At 34.8% G+C, this 27,997-nt stretch overlaps 1 protein-coding gene across 2 annotated transcripts; it reads right to left on the bottom strand.

The window, feature by feature from the left end:
* Positions 1-4,961: 4,961 nt before the first annotated feature.
* LOC127832729 (uncharacterized) lies at positions 4,962-19,339 on the bottom strand. Of its 2 annotated transcripts, none has more exons than XM_052358341.1 (5): positions 19,181-19,339; positions 13,334-13,709; positions 10,262-10,330; positions 9,900-10,011; positions 4,962-9,687 (listed from the first exon to the last, which is right to left on the bottom strand). In XM_052358341.1, the coding sequence occupies exons 2-5, from the start codon at positions 13,706-13,708 to the stop codon at positions 6,623-6,625; spliced, it is 3,621 nt and encodes a 1,206-aa protein (XP_052214301.1). In that variant the 5' UTR covers position 13,709; positions 19,181-19,339; the 3' UTR covers positions 4,962-6,622. The 2 variants fall into 2 exon arrangements, with proteins under 2 accessions (XP_052214301.1, XP_052214302.1); XM_052358342.1 differs by having other exon boundaries at positions 19,200-19,298.
* Between the last annotated feature and the right edge of the window lie 8,658 nt (positions 19,340-27,997).

Below are 27,997 nucleotides of genomic sequence, written 5' to 3'. Positions count from 1 at the left end.
ATTTATTAATTATTCATATTGTCCGCAGTTTCCTTCTTTGTATATTTCATCCGCTGTTTCCTTATTTGTTCATATCATCCGCTCTTTCCGATAATCCCTCTTTGTCTATATTATCCGCTCTTTACAGATTTTTTTTGGCGGCTGATCGCCATAGATAATTATCTAATTTTTGCAACATGTAATAACTTCTATTATATAAAAACATAATACGGGATAAATAGCAATGTATGACTCATTTTTTATTATATGTATTTATATTATGTACCATATATGTCATTACACTTGCTTCAAAATTTAATTTATTGTTTATATAGTTGACGATTTCGGCCTATTTTTTTCAAAATTTGGCTCTTACAAGAGGTGGCCTCCACGTGGCAAGAGCTGGGCAACATAATCATTTTGTTGGCAAACTACCTCATGTATATTTAGAGAGAAATTGAATAGTATTCTGCTTTTTGTTTAAACTTAAGTCAATATCTAACGAAGTTATTATTTACTAAATACATATATATTTAGTAGCCTAAAATACTATTGTGCTTTATATTTAAACTTAAATAACTTAATATTTACTTTCAAATATTCCAGTACCAAAACATAACGCGAGAACAATTACAAAACAATCGTTCAATAACAATCCATATCGTCTCCTATTGCATTCTTTGTTCATATCATCCGCTCTTTCCGATAATCCTTCTTTGTCTATATTATCCGCTCTTTACTATATACGCTATATCATCCGCTCTTTTATCCGCCTTTTAGCACGACCCACGATTTATTGCTCAAATCTGAGGAGTCCGTAGATAGCCGATGTATCACGATTGTTTGTTTCCCTCCGTCGTCGAAAGAAGTGCTTTTTTCCTAAGAGTTCATTTTCTGTCCTGCTTTAAAGGGGCCTTTTCACAGATTTTGGCATGTATTGAAGTTTGTCATTAAATGCTTTATAATGAAAACATTGGATCTAAAAGCTCCAGTAAAAAAATCAAGAATAAAATTTAAAAAAAAAAGAAGAAAAAAGTAATCCTCAACAGGGCTCGAACAGCTGACCCCTGGAGTCCTGGAGTAAGAGTTTACCACTTAGACCACTCGGCCATCCGTGCTCATACAATGAAGGGTGTATTTTATACTTTAAATAAGCAATCCTTGTAGTTTCACAACATAAAACGACAAAACAGAACACTCCAATCGTTTCGCGTTGCAACGCGTTTATAATTTTAAGGTTTTTAAATCATTACAAGATGCATATATACTGGTCATGTACGTAATTCCGGCCACTTTTGGGACTATTTAAGAAAAATCTTTAGTGTTACGCAACTGGTTGAAACTAAACTTCACATATATAATCCTGGGTTCAAAACTCACCTAGCATGAAAATTTAAATAGAATTAGATCAGTGAATGTTAGATCTACTTAATGAACAGAAAATGATGACATGTAAACTATCCATTTTCGTAGGTTAAATGTACCTAAAAAATCGGCCACTTTTCTGTTTGATCTGCAGATAAAATTACAAAGCAATATCTTTTGACAAATGTCCTCAATTTCAGAGTATTAATCAATGTTTATACTATTAAAAATTTTTGACTTGAAATTTAAAATAAATGCGAAATTATTATACCAGTTACTCCCCCTACCTATTTTAATAAATATAATCAATGGGAAACTGCTAATTCATAAAAAAATATTTGTTTTTAATGTTTTAAATAAAAAATTTCAAACATAGCTAAATGGTAAACATATTTTGTTTGAAAAGTTGACTTCAGTGTTGATTATTAGTAAACGCTTATATATAATATTAAAACATGTAAACTAGTAATATTCTTATAAAGGGCGGTAATTCATATATTAAAAATTTATATTTAGGTTCTGATTTGTATGTTTTGAATATAAGTTTTTGTACAATTAATTGTTAAAACTTTAATTAAAGTTTATTAGATAAAATAAAAATAATTTTATCAAATATATTTGTTTCTTATATGAATATAATTGTTGCAACTGATGATGACGTCACTTTCCCCATGAGCCAAATACTTCCTGCTATGTTTGTGACATTTTAACACAAAAGTTTACAGTGATATGGTTCTTACATTTGCAAAATATTGAGAGTGGGGATGGTTTTCATGTTGATTTTTCTAAATAAAAACAAAATATGTGCGTTAAAATCATGAAAATGATTTTACACAGGTGGCCGATTTTTTACGTACAGGCCGGAATTACGTACATGACCAGTAATGGCTATTTTAAATGGTCAGTATTACTGTTCGTTCACAAATATCATTACTACAACGAAAATTTGCGAATCTGAAAACTTTTTTTTATTTTGTCAATTTACCAAAACGTGAAAAGGCCCCTTTTAAAGCCATTTAGCGACAGCTACAGCAACCATTGGTTGTATGGTTATTTCTTGTATTATATAGGAGTCAGCATTTCAATGGGGAATGCTTTGAACGAGAGCGCCGATGGCGCTGAAAGCATAGTTGCAAGATACAGGGAAGTTGCTGCTGAAGTAAATGTTTAGGTCAAAATATACTAAATAGTTTCCTTATATGTTTCGATGTAAAAGCGACAACTTTGAGCGAAAATAAATACAACATTTTGCACATAGAGACCCCCATAACCATACCTTTTCTTGACGGGCATTCTTAGCTGAATCGATTTAAGCAATAAAAAAGATTTGTCATGTTCAAACCAAAAACAAATTCGACTCAAATCAAAATCGACTGTTTTTGCGCCTTTTTCGGCCGTTTTCTAGTGGATTGTAACCTTTTGCAGTGCCATTTTTTACTTTAATCTCCAACTTTATCCTATTTCAGGGATTAAGTAGTGAACACCTATGCTTACCCTATCAATATCTCCAAACGATAAAACCAGAACAAAGTGTATAACATGCCTTCGAGGAAAATATGATTATTTGTTTAGAAAGTACAGCCCTTCATGACTCGATTATTTAGTATATTGTAGCCTTAACGATTGCTGACATCACGAGTCGCCCCCCTTGTTAACAAAATGCTCTATTTTTAGAAACGGGAATTCCAAATAGTGACGAATGTGAATGGTTACAAAATGACATAACTATGAAAATAAATACGTAGAATTACATTATTTCACGCATACCATTATGCAACCATCCGTTTTCTTTTCCGACTTGATACATTTACAGCTTTCCATTTAATATTTTACAGACACAGCACTCGTCCAGAATTCGCGCGAATCCATTAAATCCGATGCCACATTTAAACCGTTAACTCTTCTCGTAACGTAAATTTCTGGGTCAAAGTAAATCATTTTAACTTCAATTAACACATCTCTATTACTTTTAAACTATACTTCATCAAATCCATAGAAAGGCACGTCAGAATCCATGTCATAAATCAGAAAACATTCATCGTACTCCGCCATTTTTTACACATTTTCAAAGAATAAAAGTGCTTTATGCCCCACTTCCTGCTGAGAATATGTTTTAATTTCTATTTATAATTAACCGATGAAATGTTACATAAACTTTAACCAGGGCCTTATTAATTCAGTTATGTAAACATTTGACCTCTCACAGAACAGTAAACGAAGGAAATAGATATTGGGATCCCATATAAATTAGGTGTGAGGTCACTATCAACAAGAACAGAATTGTTTTACGAACGAAATTTGTTTTAGGTTATAAGAAGATTTTTTGACATAAAACGGTCTTAGAAAAATTCACTAAAAACGGTGTCAGCAATATTCTTGGAAGAAAACGTTAGAAAAACGTTTCCCCCCAAAAAATTGTAAGAACTACCATATGCTAAATTAAATAGATATTTCGTCTGATTTTTGATCAGGAAAGGCTTCATAATGGACAACCGATGTATGTGGATTTTCGAAATGTGGTATATACCATAAGCATAGGTGCAAGCACCTATGCTAAAAATCAACCTTTGGGCTGCGTTAATTAAAAGCCTATGCTTTGTTCGAAATCTCATTGACGAAACCCTGTTTTTCGAGTGTGTTTGTATTTGGGCAAATTTTACATCTTATAGGATGCAAAACAGTACCTTTTTTATTTCAATTATAAGAAGATGATACATAATACACCCATCTTTACGACGATACAAGTCTTGTAAACATTGATATGTATGAAAGGCAAGAAAAAATGCTTTGGCAGTTTTATACATGTGTAGTTGGACATGACGGCATTTGGTATTGGGGTATTCCAAGCTGCGAAGAATGTACGCATGAAATTATGACGTCAAGGGTTCTTTGCTACGCGCTTGTCGTTCAATTAAGTCTATAACTGATTTCATAAAATATACAATATAATATTATACTTAACGCAAATGGTATAATAATACACATTTAAATCACTAGACATTTTTTCTATTTTATTTACTCGATACGTGTTCCGGGTTCTGCATAAACGTGAATAAGAGACTATACGGACTATTGGCCATACAGCTCAGATTCGCGGATCATCCGATGATATGGCCCAGTAGGCGGACTTTACACTTGGCAGAAATTTCTAACGTAACACTTTTCAAACTTTAATATCTCAGCTATGCGATAAAATTATTATTCAGAATTTTACATGTTATCATTTGACTACATTGTGAACAAGCTGACGATAAAATAATCCATACGTGACGATCGGAGTACGTGGGGAATACATGGATATATTTTTTGCACTTTGAAATGGTGAAACTCGATATTAATCTTAATTAATATTTTCATCAAAACTCGGGTACAGTCTTTATTGGTCGGGTACGTTTAAGTATATTTTTCGTACCCGGGGTACATTTTAGTATAATTGAGAGTACCCGGGGTACATTTAAGTAGTATCCGAGCCGACAATGACCATTGCAGCCAAACTTAACATATCAATACACACCCAATGCGAGCCATAATGCGCCTGAAAGTTATCTAAAAATACACGTAAATAACTTAATATTTCAACATATATTGTGTAGCTGTGTTATGTAATACACGAATAATTTACTGATTTAATTTATTTATGAAATCATCATTTCCAATTCATTTAACAACTCTGTAAGAAGAAATAATGCGGCAAATATATAATTGAACAGAAATATAAGCTACCGGTACACAATTGATATTCGGAACTCTGCTTTGAAATAGAGCTAAGTACCGGTAATCACACACTGAAGCTGAAAAGTAGTTGTCAGACAGTATCGACGACGTTGATGCAAAAGTAATTCGTAATTGTCTACTGAACAGGCAATATAAACTTTTTTATGTTACTGGTAACGTGTATTGATTATTTTACATCATTTACATGAAATGTTTATATTGCGTATACTAGTACGACATAAAAGCTAAACGAAAGCGTACTGATAGAAATACGAACATGCATTCATACTTAACAAAAATTACTTTATTTACTTATACATACTGTATTTTAAAATTTGAACACATAACTAAAGCCACAATCCATAGAAGATAATGCATTTTTCGCGTTCTAACTTTTCATGATCTATAATAATGTTAAGTTTCGGTAAAAACAATACAATTAAAAAGTAATGCGCTAAAAATGTACATACATGTATGTTAATAAGTTTGATTGTAGACGTTAAGTATGGTAAAATAAAAAAAATAAAAATTCACATGCCGATATACATCAAAAGCATATCCAGCTGACGCTTGAGGGTAATAATTATGTAAGAAAAAGTAACATAAACGTTACCGTTTGCCATTAAGATGGATTCTTTTTGTCGTTTCAAAACGTAGAATAGCATAGATACATTGCAAAACTTTAACACAATTTAAAACAAGAGCATCGCATAACGGGTGCCACGCTCGTCTGCGAAAGCTTGTCAGAATATTTTTTTAGAGGTCACAGTGACCTTGACCTTTGACCTAGTGACCCAAAAATGGATGTGGCGTGTAGAACTCATCAAGGTGCGTCTACATATGAAGTTTCAAAGTTGTAGGTGGAAGCACTTTGATTTTAGAGCCAATGTAAAGGGTTTGGCACGACGCCTAAGGCGGACGGCTGACGACACGACGAGCTGGCTATGACAATACCTCGGGTTTTCTCCGAAAACAGCCGAGCTGAAAAGATCACTCCATATAATAGCTTATAACTGTACAATAAGATACTATAGGTTTCACTATAATGTATCAATAAATAATAATAATCGCTCAATGTTTAAGTGACACATCTTTGTGTCAACTATTGTCCTCTGCATGCTTTAGAAACATACACAATCAACAAAACACATCACACTCACTAAAAACTATATAGGTGACACGTGTGTGTAAAAACACTTTAGAGCTTATAACTTTCCTAATAAGAATAGATTGTTTATGCTCAAATCCTTGCAAAACAATATTTCGAATAAACTGGATTAAAAAGAATACACTTCAGGTCGAAATAAACGCGTTTCAAAGGTAAACAACTTTGTAAGATTATTTTAAATTTATAAATTACGTTTTTATTGTAATATATGTACACAATGGCAATAGACAATTAAGTATCAATACCTACTTATTTTGTATATATACAATAAAACAAAAATAGCACACGTTATAATTATTTCATCATGGAATCATCTGTTCTGCAACTACATAAATTGACAGCTCTATACAACACTTCAAGAAACAAACGATCCTATTTGTTAATAATCACCATCGGTCAAAAAAAATCGTCATCATCGTCATATTCGTCGTAGGCAAGGGGAGAGCCGAAACTGAAATCGCCTTCATCTAAGTCGTCATCGTCATATTCGTCGTAAGCGTGGGGAGAGCCGAAACTGAAATCGCCTTCATCTAAGTCGTCTTCGTCATCATCGGCGTCATTGTCAAGGAAATCTGGAATCAGTCTAACCGCCTTGGCCTTTTTAGGTGGTGAACCTTTGCTGGCCTGGTCCTGGTCTTCTTCGTCTTCACTTTCTTCGCATTTTTCGATCGACAATGTTTTCATCAGGTCCTGGATAACTACCATGTCACTCGTTGTCAGCATTGTTTTTTCCTCTATTCTGATGCCGGAGCGGTTAGATTTATTTGCTATGCTTTCAATAAATTTCGGATCGATCTCACGTATCAGAATTTCGATCAGTCTGCGTTTGCAATGTTCATCGTTTGTTTTGTTGGAATTTTTCCTTCGAAGAATGTGGTACACAGAATCGCCTCTATTTGTAAGAATCCTGTGATCAGCTTTGTGTTTCTTCAGCAATAGATTGGCGATTTGAATGTCACCTTTTTCACACGCTGCGTGCAAAGGTGTTCTTCCAAATTTATCTCTAGCATTCACATCAGCGCTAATTGCTAGTCGAGCTGTGGTATTTGCATTTCCTTTGAAAACAGCGGCGTGCAACGGAGTGTATCCTTGTTTTTGTGGCATTTTTTGGTCAGTTTTATCAAAGTTAATCAAACGTTTTATCATTGATTTGCATCCCTCCATTATTGCATAAAACAACGCAGTTTGTCCAAAGAAATCCTTAACATTTGGATCAGCCTTCTCCCGTATGAGCATCTCCATCAAATCTTTGTCTTTCTTCCAAACTGCAACATGAAATAACGACATTCCTTTAATTTTTGATGCCTTGCCATACGACTTTATCCGTAACTGATCCTGCTTCCGTTCATGCTGCAGTAATGCTTGGACGGTTGGGGTGTGGCCACGAATTGCAGCTAAGAAGATTGGATAATGACCTCGGTGATCTTTGATGTCCACTTTCGCGCCTTTCGAAATAAGTAACTTCACCAAATTCATATCGCCGACGTCAGCAGCAATATGCAATGGTGTCCTTTTGAACTTTCCCCCTTTTATATCAAGCGGAGCGCCCTTTTTCAAAAGTTCATGTACAATGTCAGTGTGTTTGTAAATAACAGCCTTATGCAAAGCTGTCAATTTTTTGTCATTTTGAACCCCAGGGTCAGCTCCATTTTCCAGCATACATTTTACGGCGTCGAGAAACCCCTTTCTGCTTGCTACAATAAGCGGATAATTGCCATTGATTGCATTACCTCGGTCATTGATAGGGATGTGCGGATACTGGAGGATTGTTTTTAAACAATTTTGGTCCGGGCGTCGTTTCTTGTGCATAGCCACATATATTGTATCACCGGAAACCTTTGCACCCTTCGATAAAAGCAGTTCTATCAATTTGATGTCGCCCGAATGAGCTGCAAGTAACAAAGGGTCAGTGTGATCCTTTTGGATGAAGTTGTTTTCTATCAGGGCATTTGCCAAGACAGTAATGTTACTATACAGTGTATAACCAGGGATGAACATTGTCATTTCATTCATGCGGATGCCGTAATCTAAGAAATACCCAGTCATTTTCATGACTGGCTTGCGAAAAATATCTTGTTCGAGGCCATCATCTTTTATAACGTTCATAAATACTTCGACAAAATGCTTATTCAAGAACATCGGGTGTTTAAAAATTCCGAAATCAAGATCATGCAGCACTTCAATTATGTTCGACCTGGGACCTCGACGTTCTAGCGTTTGAAATTCACGAGAAAAATCACCACGGGCTATGCTATTGCAGTCTTTCCGCAGGACCATTTTTGCAACCTTTCTGCAAAGATGATGGTAATTATCTTTTCCGACAACTACACGAAATTGCTCGTTTCCCTTGTCGTCTAAACAAATCCTGTCAATAAGAAAATCACGTGGACACAGTTGGATAGTTTCTACAAGTTTGTGTCTTGGCTCTCCAAGAACAACACCAACCATATCACCAATAACATTATGATTGAATTTGTATTCGCCAGTATGGTCTATATATATTAGGAAATCTTTCTGATGACTCTGTAAAGAAGATCTTATGTTCTCTATGAATTTACGGTTAACATCGATCCCAAATATAGTTGCTACGGACCTTATGTGTTCTGATGTTTTTGCAGGATTTAGGACGTCATCTGCTTTTATTCGACCAGTCTGTTCCGCCCAAACAATGACCAGTGCTATAAACTTATGGAAAATGTCGTCGTCTTTTGCATTATACAATTGTTCAATATATGCTTTGAAGTGGGCCTCTGGGTTTTCAAAAAAACGTGCTCCCAATTTAATCATTTTGTCATTCTGTACAAACAAGTTTGCGCACTGAGGGAATCCAAACACAAAATTTTCAGTCTTGTCAATGTCAAGATTGATCGTTCCTTTGGACTTCTTAACGCACTCGTCTATATCTACATGATTTTGCCTTAGCAGATCTTCAGTGTCATTTCGTTTGGCCCGCGAGACGAGAATGTTCCTTTTCTCGTCATGAGTTAAATCATCTGATGCAAGATGAACAATGTTTCCCTCTTCATCTTTAAAGATTGAGGTATTATTCAATTCATCAAGTGCCTCTTCTTTTATATAATGCCGAGACGTTATAATTATATTCAATCGTCTCGCCCTTGCAGCTCGCTCTATTTCAGGTAGGTACGTTTTCCATTCTGAAACAAGGGTGTTGTTCAACGCTCCAGCACCAAATATGTCATCTATGATGACTGTGTTGAACAGTTTTAGCGACCAGTCAACCTTTCTCCAATCGCTAGCATGTGCAAGTTTCATGCAGTTTTCAGGATTCGATCTTTTTAAAGCTAGGTAAGCTGCCATTGTTGTTTTTCCTTCGCCAGGATGTCCAGTCAGTACTGTCAGATTTTTGTCTTTCAACATCTTGTCAGCTTGAAGATAAAATTTTGTCTCGACGTAATACTGCTTATCATCTTGATATTCTTTTAGGAACTCAATTGTGTTTCCTGTGAACATAAATGTAAGACTGAAAAAATATTTCCAACACAAAATCAACTTTCTACTTGACTTGATAATTAAGCTATGAATAATAATAATAATAGTAAATAAATAATATTTAATAAATAATAACACAATTAATAACAATATTTGATTATGGCTATTAATTAAGTACCTAGTGTAATACATACATGCTATTTTTACTAATTAAAATACGAACCACGAAGACTTTTCATTTCTGGGGTAACAATTTCCAGTGTTTTTGTTTTGGTGGTATTAACAGTGTTCTGGACATCGTGCAGTCCGCAGCTGGTCCCGAGATTAATCATGGCCTGTCGTGCGATAAAAATATTTTCGATGGGTTTAAAGTTTAAACCAAAAACAGAAGTGGCGACAATATGCGACTGTTACCAAGCAAAGTCTCTCAAAATATACGATTCAATTGTTTGACAGTTGGACTGACATGCGTATAATGGATCGATCGCAAACAGTTTTCTGTAAACTCTTTTTACATATATTATTTTGCATTAATACAAACATGTTTAATAGCATTTTGATACAAAACAAACATGAAATGTGAACCTTTTCTAGAATATTCCAGCTGCTCTCAAATTCATGCTGCTCTAAGCTCGCAACGGTTTTGTGCTGCATCTAAAACAAAGTAATTATTACATGAGTTGAAATATTTGATTTCCATTAAGGCTTTGGCAACTAACTACATTTATTCATATCCATACACACAAACAAATCTTAATCGTACAAAATATATCGAACAAACATGAAAGAATAGGCTTAAATACATCGCAAACATTAATGCGCTTATTTATTTATATATTAGTCCATATTAATATACATACGCAGGAATAGTCCACCTCCAAGCTACCTTATCGTTTTTTTTTAATTTATTTTAATTATTTTTTCCATGTGCATAAAAAGTTATGTTGTTTTTTTCAATCAAAATAAACTTCTGAAAACACCATTTTTTCGAGCACGGCGTTTTGTAAATGATTAAAATGCAAATGTTTTAAACCATACTGCACGCTGGTAATGCTTGGATTACGATTGGCATTTCCATTGCAGAGAAAAAACAAAAGCCACGCGCGAATATTAGTTACTCAGTTTTTTAAACGTATAACCTTAATATAAGTTTTTGAGACACGGTACATGTTGGAGTTGATAAATGGTATATCCTTTTGTATTATGAAGGAATAATTTTAAGGAAGAGTGGTACGATGTTTGCCAAAATATGAGAATATCAGAATATTCCATCAGAAAACAACATACACTGGATGATCAGTACCCATTTAAACGAAATAATCATATTTAGAAATATTGTTATATAGTTTTTTCTATTCCAGCATGCAGACATATTACTGTGCTTCAAATATTACAATTTTGATAGAACTCAATGAAATATGAACGAAGATAGAGCATATACGAGGTATGCATGATTTTGTACACAATTCGATTCCCGATTAAGGACACGTAAGATAATGGAGGCTTTTAACAAATTGGGCACAGTGATATCCGAGTTGTATATTCTGCTTGAAACGCGTTTATTTATATTGTTACTATTCTCTTACAAAGGTGTTTGCCATTCCAGCATGTAGATAAATTACCGTGCTTAACTTCTGCAATTTTGATAATGTTCAATAAAATATGAACGAAGACAGAGCATGTTTTAAAAGGTGGTATGCAGGATGTTGTAGACACTTTGATAACGGACACGTCGGATAATGGGACTTTTAACATATCTGGCACTCTGATATGTTGTAGACCAGCGAGAGTACCGGTGTAGTACCAAAGAAGAAGACAGCGAAAGAAGTGAATATAAGCTTCAGCGTTACAATCTGTATCATATGAAGAGTAAATTGAAATTTCACGCTATAATGGTCAGATTTCAATCCCCGAGAGGTCGTGTCTTAATCGAATATGTCATGAAAAACAAAATCATGCCCATGCCCAAATGGGATAAGAACAAGAGCTGTCAGAGGACAGCGCGCTCGACTATTCGAGTGCTTGGCAGTATAACGTAAGCCATCATGGGGAAATTGTTCATATACAATAATTTATTATACTTTTTTTTCAAAAATAAAAAAAAGGAAAAAAAAATAAAAAAAAATGGGGGGGGGGGTAGGGGGGGTAGGGGGGGTGTAAGAGGGAGGTATAATGTGGGGTGTGGTAATTTATTAGACGATGTTTAAAAAAAAGTTTGGGATTTCAGGGGTTGGGAGGAGAGGGGGAAGGAAATCTGGGTAGGGGCGTGGGGTATTGTTTGGGTGGACTCCATTGTGGTATTCAGGTAAGTGCTGTTTTGTCAAAGTAATAATACAATGTGATCATAAATAAAGAAGTTATGGCAATTTAAGCAAAATGTTCAATTATCTAAGTGTAAAGTGTAAAAGGGGCCATAATTATGTCGAAATGCTTGATACAGTGGTCTGCTCTTGTTTATAGGTTGGGGTCATGTTGGTAAACAAGTATGCAACATATAAAAGCAATATGTCAAAGGATATAGGAAATATTTGGGGTAGAACATAGATTTATCAATAGTATGCATATTCTAAGTATAAAAGGGGCAATAATTAAGACAAAATGCTTGATAGAGTTGTCTGCTCTTGTTTATAGGTTGGGGTGATGTTGGTTAACAAATATGCAAAATATGAAAGCAGTATGTCAAGGGACAATGAAAATAAATGGGGTAGTACGAAAACTTTAACATTAGCTGCATATTCTAAGTGGAAAAGGGGCCATAATTAAGACAAAATGCTTGATAGAGTTGTCTGCTCTTGTTTATAGGTTGGGGTCATGTTGGTAAACAAGTATGCAAAATATGAAAGCAATATGTCAATGGACAATGCAAATAATTGGGGTAGTACGAAAACTTTAATATTTGCACGCTAACGCAGACACAGACGCCGGCGCCGGGGTGAGTAGGATAGCTCCACTATATATATTTCATATATATAATAGTCGAGCTAAAAATGAAGCATATTTTCAGTGATTTGTTTTTAATACACGTAAGTCCATAAATTCTTATTAATAACATTCTTTCTATAACCTTATTCATCAGCAATTTTTGCATTTCTGATTCACAAAAGTGTGTAGTATATCTGTTAAAAAGTGTCGGGTCATCGGTGTCGGGTAATCGGGAACAGAAATGCCTTTGTAACTGAGATGATCGGCTAAAGGAGTGTCCATGAATATGTGGCATCCGACTCTTTAAAATTTAAATTTTCCTCAAATATGTCAGTAAACTACAAATTAAAGATGTTGGAACATTAATAGAAATATTGATCTTTTTATACGAATAGTGAACACGTTCTTGATTTATTTCTAAGTATCTTTATTCAGTTGAAATATGTTCTTATCATACACTTCTTGCTGATTTTGATGGAATTGTATTGTCTTTTTTATAGATAATAAACAGTTTTTCCGCGAATTTCTTTCTTTGCACTACGAATTGCTTAACCATAAATCGGCCAAACAATGTTCCGTGTCCGAAAAGCCAATAAACAGAAAATAAATACTAACAAGCTGAAAAACTCTTCTCTCGCGCTTGGAGTTTTTTGTTTATTGTTGTCGAAGTGCCATTCGTTATCAAATTATCCGCATTACTGGCGTGATACTTTAAACTAGCCTTAGCGCACTTACTTTGTTTCTTAAGTTCCTGATACGCTGGATGTTTTCCTGGTCTGTATTACCTTTAATTTTAGCGTTATCTTTTTCGACCCACACTTTGCCTTTTGGGTTTAAATTACAGATGTTTTGAAGAAGACACAGCAATAAAGTTGTATCAAAGTTTTCTGACTTAGGATTCGGATTTAACAGTCTATATTGTTCATTGGAAAGAAAACCATCTTTCTTCAGCTTATCTATAGTTGGTTTAACTCTAATGAGTGTGTTATTTAAATCTGGAGGTTTGATAATTGAGTCAAACTTGACTCGCAGAACCTTCGTCGCTTCCATAACAAGCATATGGAGAAGTAGGTAATACGCCTCATTTTGATTTCCGTCAAGGGACGCCATTCTGAAATAATGAAGAATCTGTTAAATTGAAGCTGCATGTGTTGATATAGCCTACTACTACTCTTTTACAATACAGCTGATTAAAGTATTTTTACCGAATTAAATTACAGAGTATGAAAAACAAGAGATGTGTTTGTCAGAAACACAATGCCCCCTATTGCGCCGCTTTGAAGCCATATACTTGACCTTTGACCTTGAAGGATGACCTTGACCTCGAACTTTCACCATAAAAATGTGCAGCTCCATGAGATGCGCATTCATGCTAAATATCAAGGAGCTATCTTCAATAATGCAAAAGTTATTGCAAAACTTTAACCAAGATTAAAGTTTTGGGACACACACAATGAATGAATGAATGACAGACAGACAGACCAAAACAATATGCCCCCAATCTTTCGATCCGGGGGCATAACAAATACTTAAAATGTAGAAATATATCATTATAAGCCCTCGTTCGGAGACTCGCATCTGAAGTATATATACTCCAGTCAAAGTACAGTGGGGTTTTTTCACCATTTTGGGAATGGGGCCAGGTCCCTTTTTAATTGATTGATTGACTTATTTCAATATATAATAGCAGAATACATGGCAATACAAGTATAACACACACACAGGCTTTTTCCGCCCTATGCCACGGGTCCGAAATTCGGCCCCATTCCCAATGCAAATCTGGTTGTTTTTTTCCCAATTGAAAAAAAAAATCCCAATTAAAAAAAAAAAAAAACGTTTTTTTTTTTTTTTTTAACCCTTAAAATATATAAGTTGACCTGATCCGGTGTAGAAAAAAGAAAGTATTGCATAATTAAATTATCTGTTGCCTTGAATTTGTTTTAAAAACTGTAAAATATGTTAATGATAATTTAAGACTTTCCTTATTTTCCTCAATATCTGGCGCTTAGCGCGATTTTTTTTTCACCTCAAAAAAGGCCAAGCCTTTTCCCCAAATTCAGATTAAAAAACCTTCACTTATCACACATGTTCATAATATTTTGTAAAATTTTAATAATAAGTTAACCAAATAGTCGTTATTTACCAGTTAACGGCTTCTTTGAAATATAAGAAACACTATTTACATGCGATAATTTTTTCCAATTGAGCCAAATTTGCAATTAATTTTTTTCCCAAAATGGGGGTTTTCACGACGCGAAATTCCCAAAATTCCAGTGTGGCGTTTTCCCAAAATGGAGCGGAAAAAGCCTGACACATGTACTTAAATAAGAGAAAAACATGCATGTAACAAACACATGATTGAAGCCACGACACTATCATTATATATCAAGGATGACACACAAAGCGTTTGAAAAACACTTATTGACGTTGTGGTTCTTGAGATAATGTGTTGTGTAACATAGGAGGACATTATAAGAAATAAATATATATCACAGTTTTGCGCACCTTAATCAGATCACCTTAATGAAAGACAACTATACATGACACAAAACATCCAAATTGGACCTAGTTTGAGATTATTCAGTATTTAAATATTAAAACTAAGTACCTATAACTATTCTAAAATAATGCTAAGAACGATACATGTACTTAACTTTTAAAGCTTGTCAAAACTAAGTGACAGCAAGCAATTAACAATCAATCTGAACAACCTACAGACATAAAATATTTAAAAAGAAATAAATACCGGTAAAAATAAATATTCAAATAAAGAAAAATGATTAAGAATCAAGTTGACTTATAAAATGTTCCTTAGCACTGAACTTGAAGTTAAGATTGGATTGGATTTTTTTTTTAAACCATTCACCATTCCACTAGGAATTTTAAGCTCCCATTTAGGCAAAATATATACTTTTGTCCATTGGGAGTGTGGCCGATTAACGGACCCGATTTTATATGAAAACAAGAATATCAGTGAAACTGATGGATGCTCCCCGATGATGTGCTTTGTCAATGTATGTGTTAATAAACACCTAAAAAAATATATTATTAGCCTCGGACACCTTGACCTTGATCACAGTGACCTTAAACCTCATCAAAAGGTAGAGGTCCATGCAAGGTACCTACGTGCCAAATATGAAAGCGATTGGTAAAGTATTGAAGGCGCTTTGAGAAACGGTAGCAAAATTGTGACAGAAGGAAGTCTATTATTAGCCTCGGTGACCTTGACCTTTGACCTCAGTGACCCCAAACCTCATCAAAAGGTAGAGGTCCATGCAAGGTAACTACATGCCAAATATGAAAGCGATTGGTAAAGTATTGAAGGCGCTATGAGAAACGGTAGAAAAAGTGTGACGGAAGGGAGGAAGGAAGGACGGAACTACAAACTGGCAACTATATGCTCCAGGCCATCCTTAAAAATTCTTTTGTTTTGCATAACCCGACCGACCCACTAAAATCGGCCCGACTAAATTTTTTTTTTGGTTACTTTCCAAAAAAATTTTTTTTGCTCGCCGAAACTTCTTTCCGCTAAATTTGTCCTTTCCGCTTTTTATCCTTTCCGGTTATTTGCGTCATTTAATTGAATGCTCTTTCAAGGATATCTAAAATAGCAATGAACAAAACGCGTACCGGTATTTATTTGAGTCGCCTATTTATTTAACATATGCATATGCGATTAATTAGACTTTAAATACAATTTAACCGCTCTTGATTTTCTCGTATCACTTTAATTAAAATACGCTGCTGTCGTTAAGGATAGTTTGGGTGTAAAAAAAACAAATTAACTAATTATCACCGTTTTATTCAATTCGGCAATCGGCAGAGATGTGAAATATTATCGCCATATAACTAATTAATTAATTATCACTCTTTAATTTAGATCGGTAAATATTCGGTAGAAAGATAAAAAGTGGTCAGCTTAGAAATATTTATTGACGGGTATTGTCACGTTTTTGTTTCATTTGCTTATCTCTTTATACGACTTTCCGACCGGTCGCTATTTTGGAGGCAGACGGCGATATTAAATGTGTATTCAAATTATACAACATCTGCGCATAAATGACCCAATATTATCCGATAGCTCCACCCGTTCTCACGTTTCATTCGACAACGTCATGTCATGTGTAAGCGTAGTCTCATTTATAAGACGCGCAAAGAATTTAGAGATGGAACGTCTCATCGTTGAAAGACCTTTTTGTGGTGGAAACCGGAAAGTTTAAATTTTCATCAATATGCGTAAAATTGCAAAATAACATTACCAACTAATTCAGTTTTAATTCAGAAGTCCATTTTTACATCAAATATCGTCGATTCAAAGATAGAAAGGCATAAATTATAAAGTTAAACTTATGCTTAAATCTGCAAAACAATCACTGACCTGTAGCCATGTCATGAAACTGATTTAAATATGAACCAATCAGAAGAAGGCATTACGTCGTAACGTGTACGCGTAATTTTATTTAACATTAGCTTTTAACACCGACTTTTACCTAACTAGATCTAGCTAGTATGCTAATCTTTGTCGATTAAATAAGCATATGTTCAAAACAGATATGGTGCAGTTTCTATTCACTGTTCTAAGTTTCAGTGAGTGTTTATGCATGTCTTTTTCGCACCTCTGTCTGTGTTGTTTTATGTACCTACATTCTACGTTACATAGGACGGTGTACTGTACGATCTGTATCAATCTTATTTATGTACAGTAAAAAAAATAAAAGATGTAATTAATTTCAGAACTTTTTAATTGTCAATTTAGAAAAAAAAATGCTAAATTAATCCAGAAAAGTATAACATCGGTTTACTATGTAACGCGCTGCACCACAACAGACGAACGCAAACGGTATTTTACGCTGTTTATTCTTCCACTTTAAACCAGATGCTTTACATCGAGGTCGTGTTATCGATTTATATCTACACAGCGAGCGAATCGAGAGATATTGAAAAATTGAAAAGTGGTTGGATTTAAATTGCTCAGGCGTGCAAAATTAAAAGTGTCATTACATAATTTTTACGGAACATTATCGAGAAATGAATTATCTACACAGGTATGTAAAGAATATTATTGCAATCCGTTGATATTAAGTGTCTTATGTCGGGGCTTGAATGTTGCGCACAAAATCCTTGCGCAACAATATAGACAAAGAAGGAAAAAATTCCAACACAAATCGAATGGTTCAGCCGTTGGACGCTCCAAATATTACCTATATAAAAAGTAGCTTAATATTTGAGAGCGTCAACAAGTTGGACTAGTGTGAGCGAGCTCAATGCTGATTGGCCAGCTACCATGTGCACTTCATTAACAATAAGGTCAAGCAATGTCTAAACGGGTACAGACCGGGTTTCGTTAACTGTTCGAATTGCAAACACTTTCATTGAAACAAAGAGACAAATATAGAAAACCAGTCCGGATTAAAAAGGGCGGATGTTTTCAACGAAACTTTACTAGATTTTCGCAATTTAGATTTTTTTGAGCCAAATTTACAATAGTTTTGCAAATGACTCAAATGGCGAACGACAGCGCGAGCATTGCGAACGTTTTATTATTGGAATAAATGCTCACTACTACAGGGCTCGCGCTGTCGTTCGCCATTTGCGAAAGTATAGCGAATTTGGCTCTAGAAAATATAATTTGCGCATATGCTTAAATCTCGTTAAATTTCACTGAAAACATCCGCAATTTTAATCCAGAGTGTTTTTTTAAAACTATTTTTCGCTTTATTTCCATGAACAATTTGAAGCGCATATGGTAGCGGGCCAATCAACATTGAGTTGAATCCCTACCTACCGACCTACCTACCGACCCACCCAAATTTACCTGGGTCGGGTTATGCCAAACAAACAATTTTTTTAAGGATGGCCTCAGAAACTTAATGCCCCCTCTTGAGCCGCTTTAAAGTCATAAAGCTGACATTTGACCTTGACCTTTTACCATTCAAAATGTGCAGCTCCATGAGATAATATGCATTCCAAATATCAAGTTGCTATCTTCAATATTGCAATATTTATGACCAAGGTTAAAGTTTAGTGACAGACACACAGAATGACAGACAGATAGGCCAAAAACAATATACCCCCGATATTTCGATCCGGGGGCATAAAGCTTAGACACTTAATAAATCGTGTAAAATTTCATGGTTAAGTTGGGGAAAAAAAACCTTCATACATCAAAACTTTAATGATTTTATTATTATGATACTTCAAAACAATTATTTCAAACCGGCTTTAAAATCGGCGTTTTCGATCCCTATCAAAATGCCCTATAACAGAGATAACTTTTCAGCAAGGTATTAACAATACAATACGCAGTAACCTCCCTTTTGGTCACTCCTACTTGTGTTAACACGTTACGACATAGCAGAACTCAAAATCATATTGCTATAAAACTTGATTATTCCGCCATTTTGACATAGCACTTACTAAAGTCTAAAGTTACTGACTACAAAATATAAACTGTGATAACACTTTTATCATTTGATTTTATAAAACGACATTATACATATATACTTAACAAAGAGTGACAGAGTGAACCTAACGTTATTCAAACATTATTATAATACAAATAAGGCGTTTAAACCTACATACCTGTGCGTTGAAGACTAACCTGATTGCGTTTTATGTATTATACACTGCGAAAACTCGGATTTTCCGAAATTGATAAGCAAGTTTCGATTTCCGTTGGTATGTATCGTGCCTTCAAGGGAAATAATTAGAACGTCCGTTTTCAGAAAATAAAACAAGGGACAGAACTTAGTCCTGACGCGTGACGTTATCATGCAGTTTTGCCCTTTACTAGCCGGTAATATAACTTGCCTATTAGTAAGATTTAGAAACATCAAGGTATATTTTAATATTAGTTGCAATGATAAAACTCCCAGCTATTGACCCTCCGGGTCGCTGGGCTGTACGTATGTACTCATAAAAGCTCAGAGCATTCAAGAAGAACTAATTTTAATATGCACTTTCTTAGTTGACATATATTTATTTGTATATGTGAGATAAGGAACAACTGTAAGATCACTGCCTAACGCATGGCTGTTTTGGAAATAGTTATGGGTAAATTAAACGTGTACAACACAGATATGCGGGGTTTGGGGTTATAGCCAACTGTTGACTCGCATTGTATAACGTTAATATATGTTAAATACTTTTTTTCTAAGATATTTTCAAAGTTTTTTATCATTAGAATATAACACTTATTTTAAACTTTTATGGCTAAATATATCACCTACACAAATGACCTAATCCGATTGGCTTAGAGCAGTCACGTGCCCATGGTGTATTTTCCTTACACCCCGAGTAATTTCCAAACACCCCGAGTAATCCTGTAGTCTGTTGAGATATAATCGTTGCACAATTAGTAACGGATAGTGTATTGGATATACACCCTCAATAATTTTATGGCATACGAGTTCGCTCTCGTATGATATGAAATTACTGATGCTGTATATCCCACACACAATCAATTACTAACTGTGTAACTAATAATATTTATTGGTGTACGTAAAAATCGCGCTAACGAAGCAGTTAATTAAAAATAAAAGGTACGTGTATTGTTGACTAACCCACCGCTTTTTAATATGCATAAACTACTACAATACTGCGTTAACAGTTTACATTATTATTATAATATGGAAAGCGGATACACCAGTTCTATAGCATCCTCTAAAGATAATTGCAAAAGAAATCCATTTGCGGTATATAAAATCCGTAGTCGACATTGCACCGACCTTGAACAGGACTTCAATCCATATTACCATGAATGGGCTTTTTATATGAGTCTTCTTCTTAAGGCACGACTTTTCTTATCGCGCGGAATATCCGTATGAAGATGATCTTCTCAATGATATCAAGCGGCTTGCTGTTAAGGATAAAAGTACATATGTCCATCACATTAAACTGAATAAATGACCCAGTATCATCGAACAGCCATTCGCAACTTTCTAGCTAGTCATGCAAATAAGTAAATGGAAATAACCTCTATGTACTTATGTATTTGACTGTAGTGATGCAATCACCAAGAACAATCTTGTTCGGCGCATTGCCGAACCTGCAATATTGTCTGATATGTTAGGCAACCCATAGACTGACAGGACTTTGGAAGGAACTGTGTCTTTCATTGCCTAGAAGGAGCAACGCAAAGTCACTCAAAGTGCTGTTGGCGATTCTGTAGGTGCCACACGTATTGCTCATAATTACATCGATTGCTGGGCGTGCAGTTATCCACTTCACGGCAGTGTAGCCAAGGACACAGATCATAGCAACATATGGTAAGATCCGTTATAAACTGAAGCCACATCAGCTTATATCAGTGCTAATGACCACCCTCCATCAATATCATGCAATGTTAGGGCATACATGATTATTTTGGACTCAAATTTGTCACTATGTGTATGGAAGTTGACACATATTGCCAAAGAATCATAACGCCATTACAATCTGCCATAAACCTTAGAATGGCAGTACAGGATCTTCACCTCTCAAGCCCCTACTGCGTAGTGCTATTAGGGAAGACCGTTGTGGAGCGATAATTGAAAATATTAAAATCATGGATATTTCTGGATCCGAAAGGTCGGCACGTATATTCTTATATGTCTCTGATACCCTGGAGAAGACTTTTGTTGACAGAGAAGCACTGGTCTCACTTAGAATTATTCACGCAGAATTCCAAAATTGCGTATGGAAATGACCCCAAACGGCGCTGTCACTGTAAGAGACTTTGGAGAAGTGCCCTTCTCATGCCTCAAGCGTCAAAATAAACCACCGCCAAAGTCAACCACTCTATCAAGGGTTGAAGGCTACAGAGGAGCATGTGGTGGAAGCTTTGAAGGAATAGCTAATTGCATTTTTTTAGTCACAACATACAAATTATGTGTAAGCATGAACCATTGCCACTCCTGGTGTGCGATCCCGATGCCATACATGTTGTTGTTCACCAACCAACTTTGGTACCTATCAACTGGCATATCTCGAAAGAGATGTTGGTGTGCTTGGGATAGTCTAAACACACCCACAACTTGGTGCTTAAGAATGGTGGTAACTAGTAAGGTGGATGACAACCCCATGCGAACTGTTGACATACAGCCACAAAACCGCTTCTGTTTGTGTCAAACCTATCTGTAAATAGCCCCTTTCATTTTTCTGAGTTCCCTACGGTACGATGAAAACAGTAATAGACGTATTGAATGGCTACCACTCTGTTCCTATTCGTATGGAAGACAAGCATTTCACAACCTTCATCACATCTTGGGGCGCAACATATACAAGGTGGCCATACAGAGAATTCTTGCTAGTGGTGATGCTTATAATGAGGGCTTTGATGAAATCATTGCTGATTTCTCAAATAAAGTCCAATGTTTTGATGATACATGCATGTGAAAGACTTCCATTGAATGGTACTTTTTCAGACATGCCAATGGATTGACCTTTGTTCTCGCCATGGAAGTTTCAATTTGCCCTGGACACTACAAACGTTGCAGGACTCGCCATTAATCCGACTAACATACGGCCAAGTTATTAGTGTCATGATGCTATTCGCAATTTCAAAGTACCAAAAAAATATAACTAGAGCCTGAACATGATTAAGACATATAAACCAGGATGTCCATGCATTTGCCATGACCTCTCTATACTCTTCTCAAACCCTCCCTTGCATTGAACTTAACACCAGAACTAAAAATGTATTACAGAAGTCAAAGGAGAGGAAATGAAAGATAGTGTTCCTTTCATATATCTTGGCACACACTGGTCTGTTGACGGTATTGGCTGCCTTCTGATGCAGAGGTACTGTTAAGGTTCTACCAAAACACAAGTCTGCTGCCATTACGGTTGGTAATTATGTCTGGAAGTCAGCATATTAACACATCAGCTGATAGGAGGTACTCTCCAATTGAAGGCGAGGCCTTGGCTGTCGTTTATTCGCTCAATCAGACGCCCTATTGTGTGCTAGATTGTACAGAACTTTCTGTTGCCACTGACTAAAAGCCAATTGTGAAGATCCTGAATGATAGGTCACATACCGAGATTGATAACAGACAATTTTTGCACCTTAAATGGCAAATACAGTAAGTAGTAGTAGTACAGTAAGACAGTAAGTAGTAGTAGTAGTAGTAGTAGTAGTAGTAGTAGTAGTAGTAGTAGTAGTAGTAGTAGTAGTAGTAGTAGAAGTAGTAGTAGTAGTAGAAGTAGTAGTAGTAGTAGTAGTAGAAGTAGTAGTAGTAGTAGTAGTAGTAGTAGTAGTAGTAGTAGTAGTAGTAGTAGTAGTAGTAGTAGTAGTAGAAGTAGTGGTAGTAGTAGTAGTAGTAGTAGTAGTAGTAGTAGTAGTAGTAGTAGTAGTAGTAGTAGTAGTAGTTGTAATAGTAGGAGTAGTAGTAGTAGTAGTAGTTGTAGTAGAAGTAGTAGTAGTAGTAGTAGTAGTAGTAGTAGCAGCAGCAGCAGCAGTAGTAGTAGAAGTAGTAGTAGCAGTGTTAGTAGTAGTAGTAGTAGTAGTAGTAGTAGTAGTAGTAGTAGTAGTAGTAGAAGTAGTAGAAGTAGTAGTAGTAGTAGTAGTAGTAGTAGTAGTAGTAGTAGTAGTAGTAGTAGTAGTAGTAGTAGTAGTAGTAGAAGTAGTAGTAGTAGTAGAAGAAGTAGTAGTAGTAGCAGTAGTAGAAGTAGTATTAGTAGTATTAGTAATAGTAATTGTTTTAAACTTTTGTTCGATGAGAAAGTTCGGGGTTGTAATATTATTAAAAATGAAGTATGTGTAATTTTAGAAAGAGTTCTTGTTAGATGTAAATACAAAGATTGTGTTGCATTTGAATTAGCCTGATTAATCACAAAAGTTAGTGCCCACTTTTTGACAAATATCAAATATATAAAACTTTTGAGACTTGTACACTTTTGTCTTAAAAAAAAACTCTTACGCTGTCTTTTGCACATCATTAACTGGCTTCACGTTCTACATCTACTGCGAACCATGCACATTTGAATTAGACTAATGCGTTTTGTTTTACTTGGTTAATTTTATGGGGTTTTGTTGTCTGTTTTTTGTATACAATATTTAATTTAGTGCATTGGAAAGTCTTGTTTTAAACACCACCATAATGCAAGCTTTACGTAATTAACATGTACGAATGCAAAAGCATTTACATGCTTGAATGTTTAAGGCCTCCTGATATTCTGTTTTGTGCACATGATGTATCTTGCTGACAAGAAGGCACCAGTCCCGATGATATTATGATTTATATTCTGTGCAGAAATGCAATGGCTGCTCTTATACAAAATGTTACATTTGGGAGAAACCCTGATTGAAAAAAAAAAAAAAGAAATAAACGATTAATATTTTAACCAAACGTGTTGAGTTCCTTCTTTAGTGAATAGACATTTTTAACCGCAACTTATTTTATCATTTCATGTATAAGCTATTTCGTTACAAAGTTTAATTGAATACAAACTATTGACCCTATTTTCCCTTTCGTTCCTTAGAATTTGTTAGGTATTAGGTTTAAAACATGTGCGACCTATATTAATCACGTTTGAATTATGTAAAATGGATCACGTCTTAAAATATAACGAACTATCTCATACATCGTATTGTTAATATCAATATAAATTTATTGCATCTCAAAATAAGTGATTGTGTTTATCAAAACAACAGTGATTATTTCAACTCTAAGAACATATTAAATCAGCGGTATATTTAAGGTTACCTACGACGATTCCTTTAACTTAAACATTCGCTTGAAATAAGAATGATCTTTTATCCTTCATACTAACACATATTCCTAAACCTGATGCAAACATTTTCAGAATGAGATACGTCAATAGTTGTAGACACATACTGCATAGCTTAATTTTATTTTTTCGCTTTGCAACAATCTATTTAAATTCCATGTTAAATATTGTGTCACAAAAGAGTATGCGGTTTTTTAATGAACCAACGAGTTTCCATGCACAATTATTACCTTTATATAGAATAATCAGTGTTCCATTCATTCATTCACTACCAAGATAATACACATCGGGCGGGCACATAAGGTGAATCCAAAGGATATGTGATTTGAAAATTTATATAAACTACCCCCAGTTTGTTTTGTTATTTCACATTGTCACAGGGTATCATAAATGTAAGTGAAAATGTATAAAACGCTATATAAATTAGAAATAATATAGTATTATAAATTCATTCGTTGTACTTTAGCAATTACTCAAATTTGCTTGAAGATATTACACGTATGACGACGCTCTGGTCTAACAAAAAATATCCGTTAATAATATATAGAAACAAGAGCTGTGTTTGTTAAAAGGTATGCCGCCTTAGTCAGTGTGTCGGAAAACAATCGGCAAAGTGTTATTTCAGAGGACTGTAACTTGTAACTTTTTAGAAAATTATTCGACCGGAAAGAAACTCGAACTTGATCTGTTACTTCCAGCATATTTCTAATGCAAGTTCAAACTTGCGTTCAAATCAATTTGTTGTTTGTTTACATATCGAGCTTAAACAAACACTATTCTGTATAATCTATTATTATAAAATATGAGATGGTATCGTATTGGTCAAAAAAGTGTTTATATATTTAAACGGGACGAAAACAAAACTGTCGGAAATAATATACTGTGTTTTGACACCAAATTAGACCCCTTTCCGGAATTTAGCCGGTTATTCGAATATTGGTTGATTTTCGTATCAATCTTTGTTCCTACAAGTATAACATGTAACGCCCCATCAACGCAATATTCAGAACATACCAGCATACAACCATACATGAACGTCTGCAATGAATAAGAGCTCTTATTTAGATTAAATTGAAAACAAAAATGCAAATATAAACGAAAAAACGATCGCAAAGTCCAGTCGATTAAATAATCAACGGCCATAACAACTGGAAAGTCGGGGCGATCTTGCAGTAAAACCACAAAAAATCAGAAAACGCGATTTATTTATACATATCATTTATTTGATTTTGCAGAATACTGCATTATCATCTTGATATAGGTTAAAGGCACTTGTTTGAGGCAATTACGAGGCTCAGATGCCAAGAGGTCCAAATACATTTCTACTTGATCAGTTTATAATTTAAAAAACCTTATTTGCTTGTTAAAATGTTCGTAATGCGACAGAAATACAATATGGTGCGTTCGATCAAATTCACGTAGGACGCAACAAGATATGCGTTTATATCAACGATTTGTTTTTTCATTTGAATTGTTAAGAGCATTGTGCACCTATTTTCGAAATTATCATAGTAAATGTTAATGACAAATACACTATCATGCGAAGTCTTAAACGCTCTTTATATTATGACATGAATCCGTATGTATTTAGAATGGAAACATTGTATATCATCAATTAACTAAGACCATCACACATAAGATACAATTTATGTACGCTGCATAAATTTATTTCCATATTATTTAGAAAACTTTTAAAAGTATACTTTTTTCGCTGAATTGTTATATTACCTGTTTAAGGCGATATGATATTTGGTAAAAGAATCAGTAAACTTATAGTATCCTTCATCCGAGGGAGATGACGTCCGTAAATTTGCAGACAGCACGAATCGTACACTGATCCTTATACATACATATTTATTTAATAACCGTTGTTGTGAATACACCAGTGTTCTTACTGTGACCAGGTGAAATACACAAATGGAAGTCTCGCTTATAAACAGTAATTTGTCTCATAAAAGCCTATGCCATGGAATATTATATGGCAGGAAAGCATTCAATCATAAACTGTTCTGTAACGTAGTTCGGTCGAATTCGACAAACACAACTCGGTGAAAGTTTTATATTTTAATGCATATGTTAATTTACAAGTTCACAAGATTTTTATTAAACTAACAATACATACAGAGCCCCGGTAATGAGCCTCCCAAAACTGTAGGAATAAAACTCCAATGTCTATCGCTCTCTGAATTGGCGCTTGACTTTATCTAAAACGTTTACAGAAGTTGACTCTCTACAAACACCGAAACACCAGACGAAAGTACGTCGAATGCACACACAAAAAAACACCATCTTCACAACAATATCCATACACAAACATTTCTTTCTTCCAAAATCGGCCGCTATTGTTTGAAATATATGTGCTTATGGCAAGTACAAGAAGAAATATCATCAAAGTTGAACATGGAGTGTACAAAGGAAATGCATTTAACCTCGTGCAATTACTGTCTATTACAATTTTCATACAATAATGTTGCGAATATCAGACACGTCCCTTTGCATTAATTGATAATTAGCAACGATCTATATCAAGATTTAGTTTTTCTCGTAAATTGAATATTTGGTCATATCGATATGTAAAGTAGGGTGATACGCCACGCATATAAAACATTTTAAATCAGACCTAAAGTTGATAATAATGTTATTTTTTTATTTCAAAACAAATGATATTTTGTGTCCCATATATCGTTCAGGATCTACTGGGACTATACCATCTAATATTGTATACAACAGGCCTTTAAAACTGTACTTCCCGACTCCCTTAGCGTCGCTAAATAGACGTGAACATGCACACGTGCGATGCATAGACGATACAAAAAAATAAACACGGTTTCGAGTCCGTGTTACTTTAAGATCGCATATGCATATCAAGTGGTAGGAGAATATCGCAATTGGATTGCAATTCCCTCCGTCCAACCTTTGGCATTTATGCGTTTAGACATTTCACTGAAAACACATCGCAGATATCGTCATAGTACAGAGTCATCCCAGCGAACATGCGTCGTCAATACAACGTCAGCTTATGGTCGGATTTTGGTTGTGTGGTTATCAACCAAATGCCAACGTTGATACAACGTTAAAATACTTACATCAATACAACGTCAGTAATCAACGTTGTACCAACGTTATATATTTGTAAAAGTTAACCTTGACGATCACCCAACCGGGGGTGGTTTAAACCATTCCAAATATATGAAAGAAAGGGTAAATAACTTGTACAGTAACCGCTACAAATCTTCAGGTGCCTAATTTAGTAATTCACTCCCCTGCAAAATATAAAAATAAGTGGAGCTGCATTTCATGTCACAGTTTCGTACATAATTTATAATGTTTAAATTCGAATTAATTTTTTAATAAAAGTGAAAAACCCAATGTTTAAATATGTTATTGTGTCAATAACAAAAAAAGATGGTAAACGCATGTAAAACAATGAACATTAAAATGCGAAACTGTGGCGCATTCGCTTAGAGAACCGGAATTTTCAAAAACCGAATGAGAAAAAACATCTGAAGAAAAACCTCCGATTCAACGAAAACGAGAGAACTTAATTTACCAGGAAAGACAGGTATTCAAAGTAATCATGTATGTTTATGCATGATTCATGAGTATGCCAAAATAACAGCATACCGACCGTAATTTAAAATGAAAGTCCAATGACTGAAAGTGGGTGGGGTATAGTACTGAACTGACGAT

Source organism: Dreissena polymorpha, chromosome 1 (genome assembly GCF_020536995.1).
Source record: "Dreissena polymorpha isolate Duluth1 chromosome 1, UMN_Dpol_1.0, whole genome shotgun sequence".
NCBI lineage: Eukaryota > Metazoa > Mollusca > Bivalvia > Myida > Dreissenidae > Dreissena > Dreissena polymorpha.
This window is presented reverse-complemented; position numbering and strand designations above follow the sequence as displayed.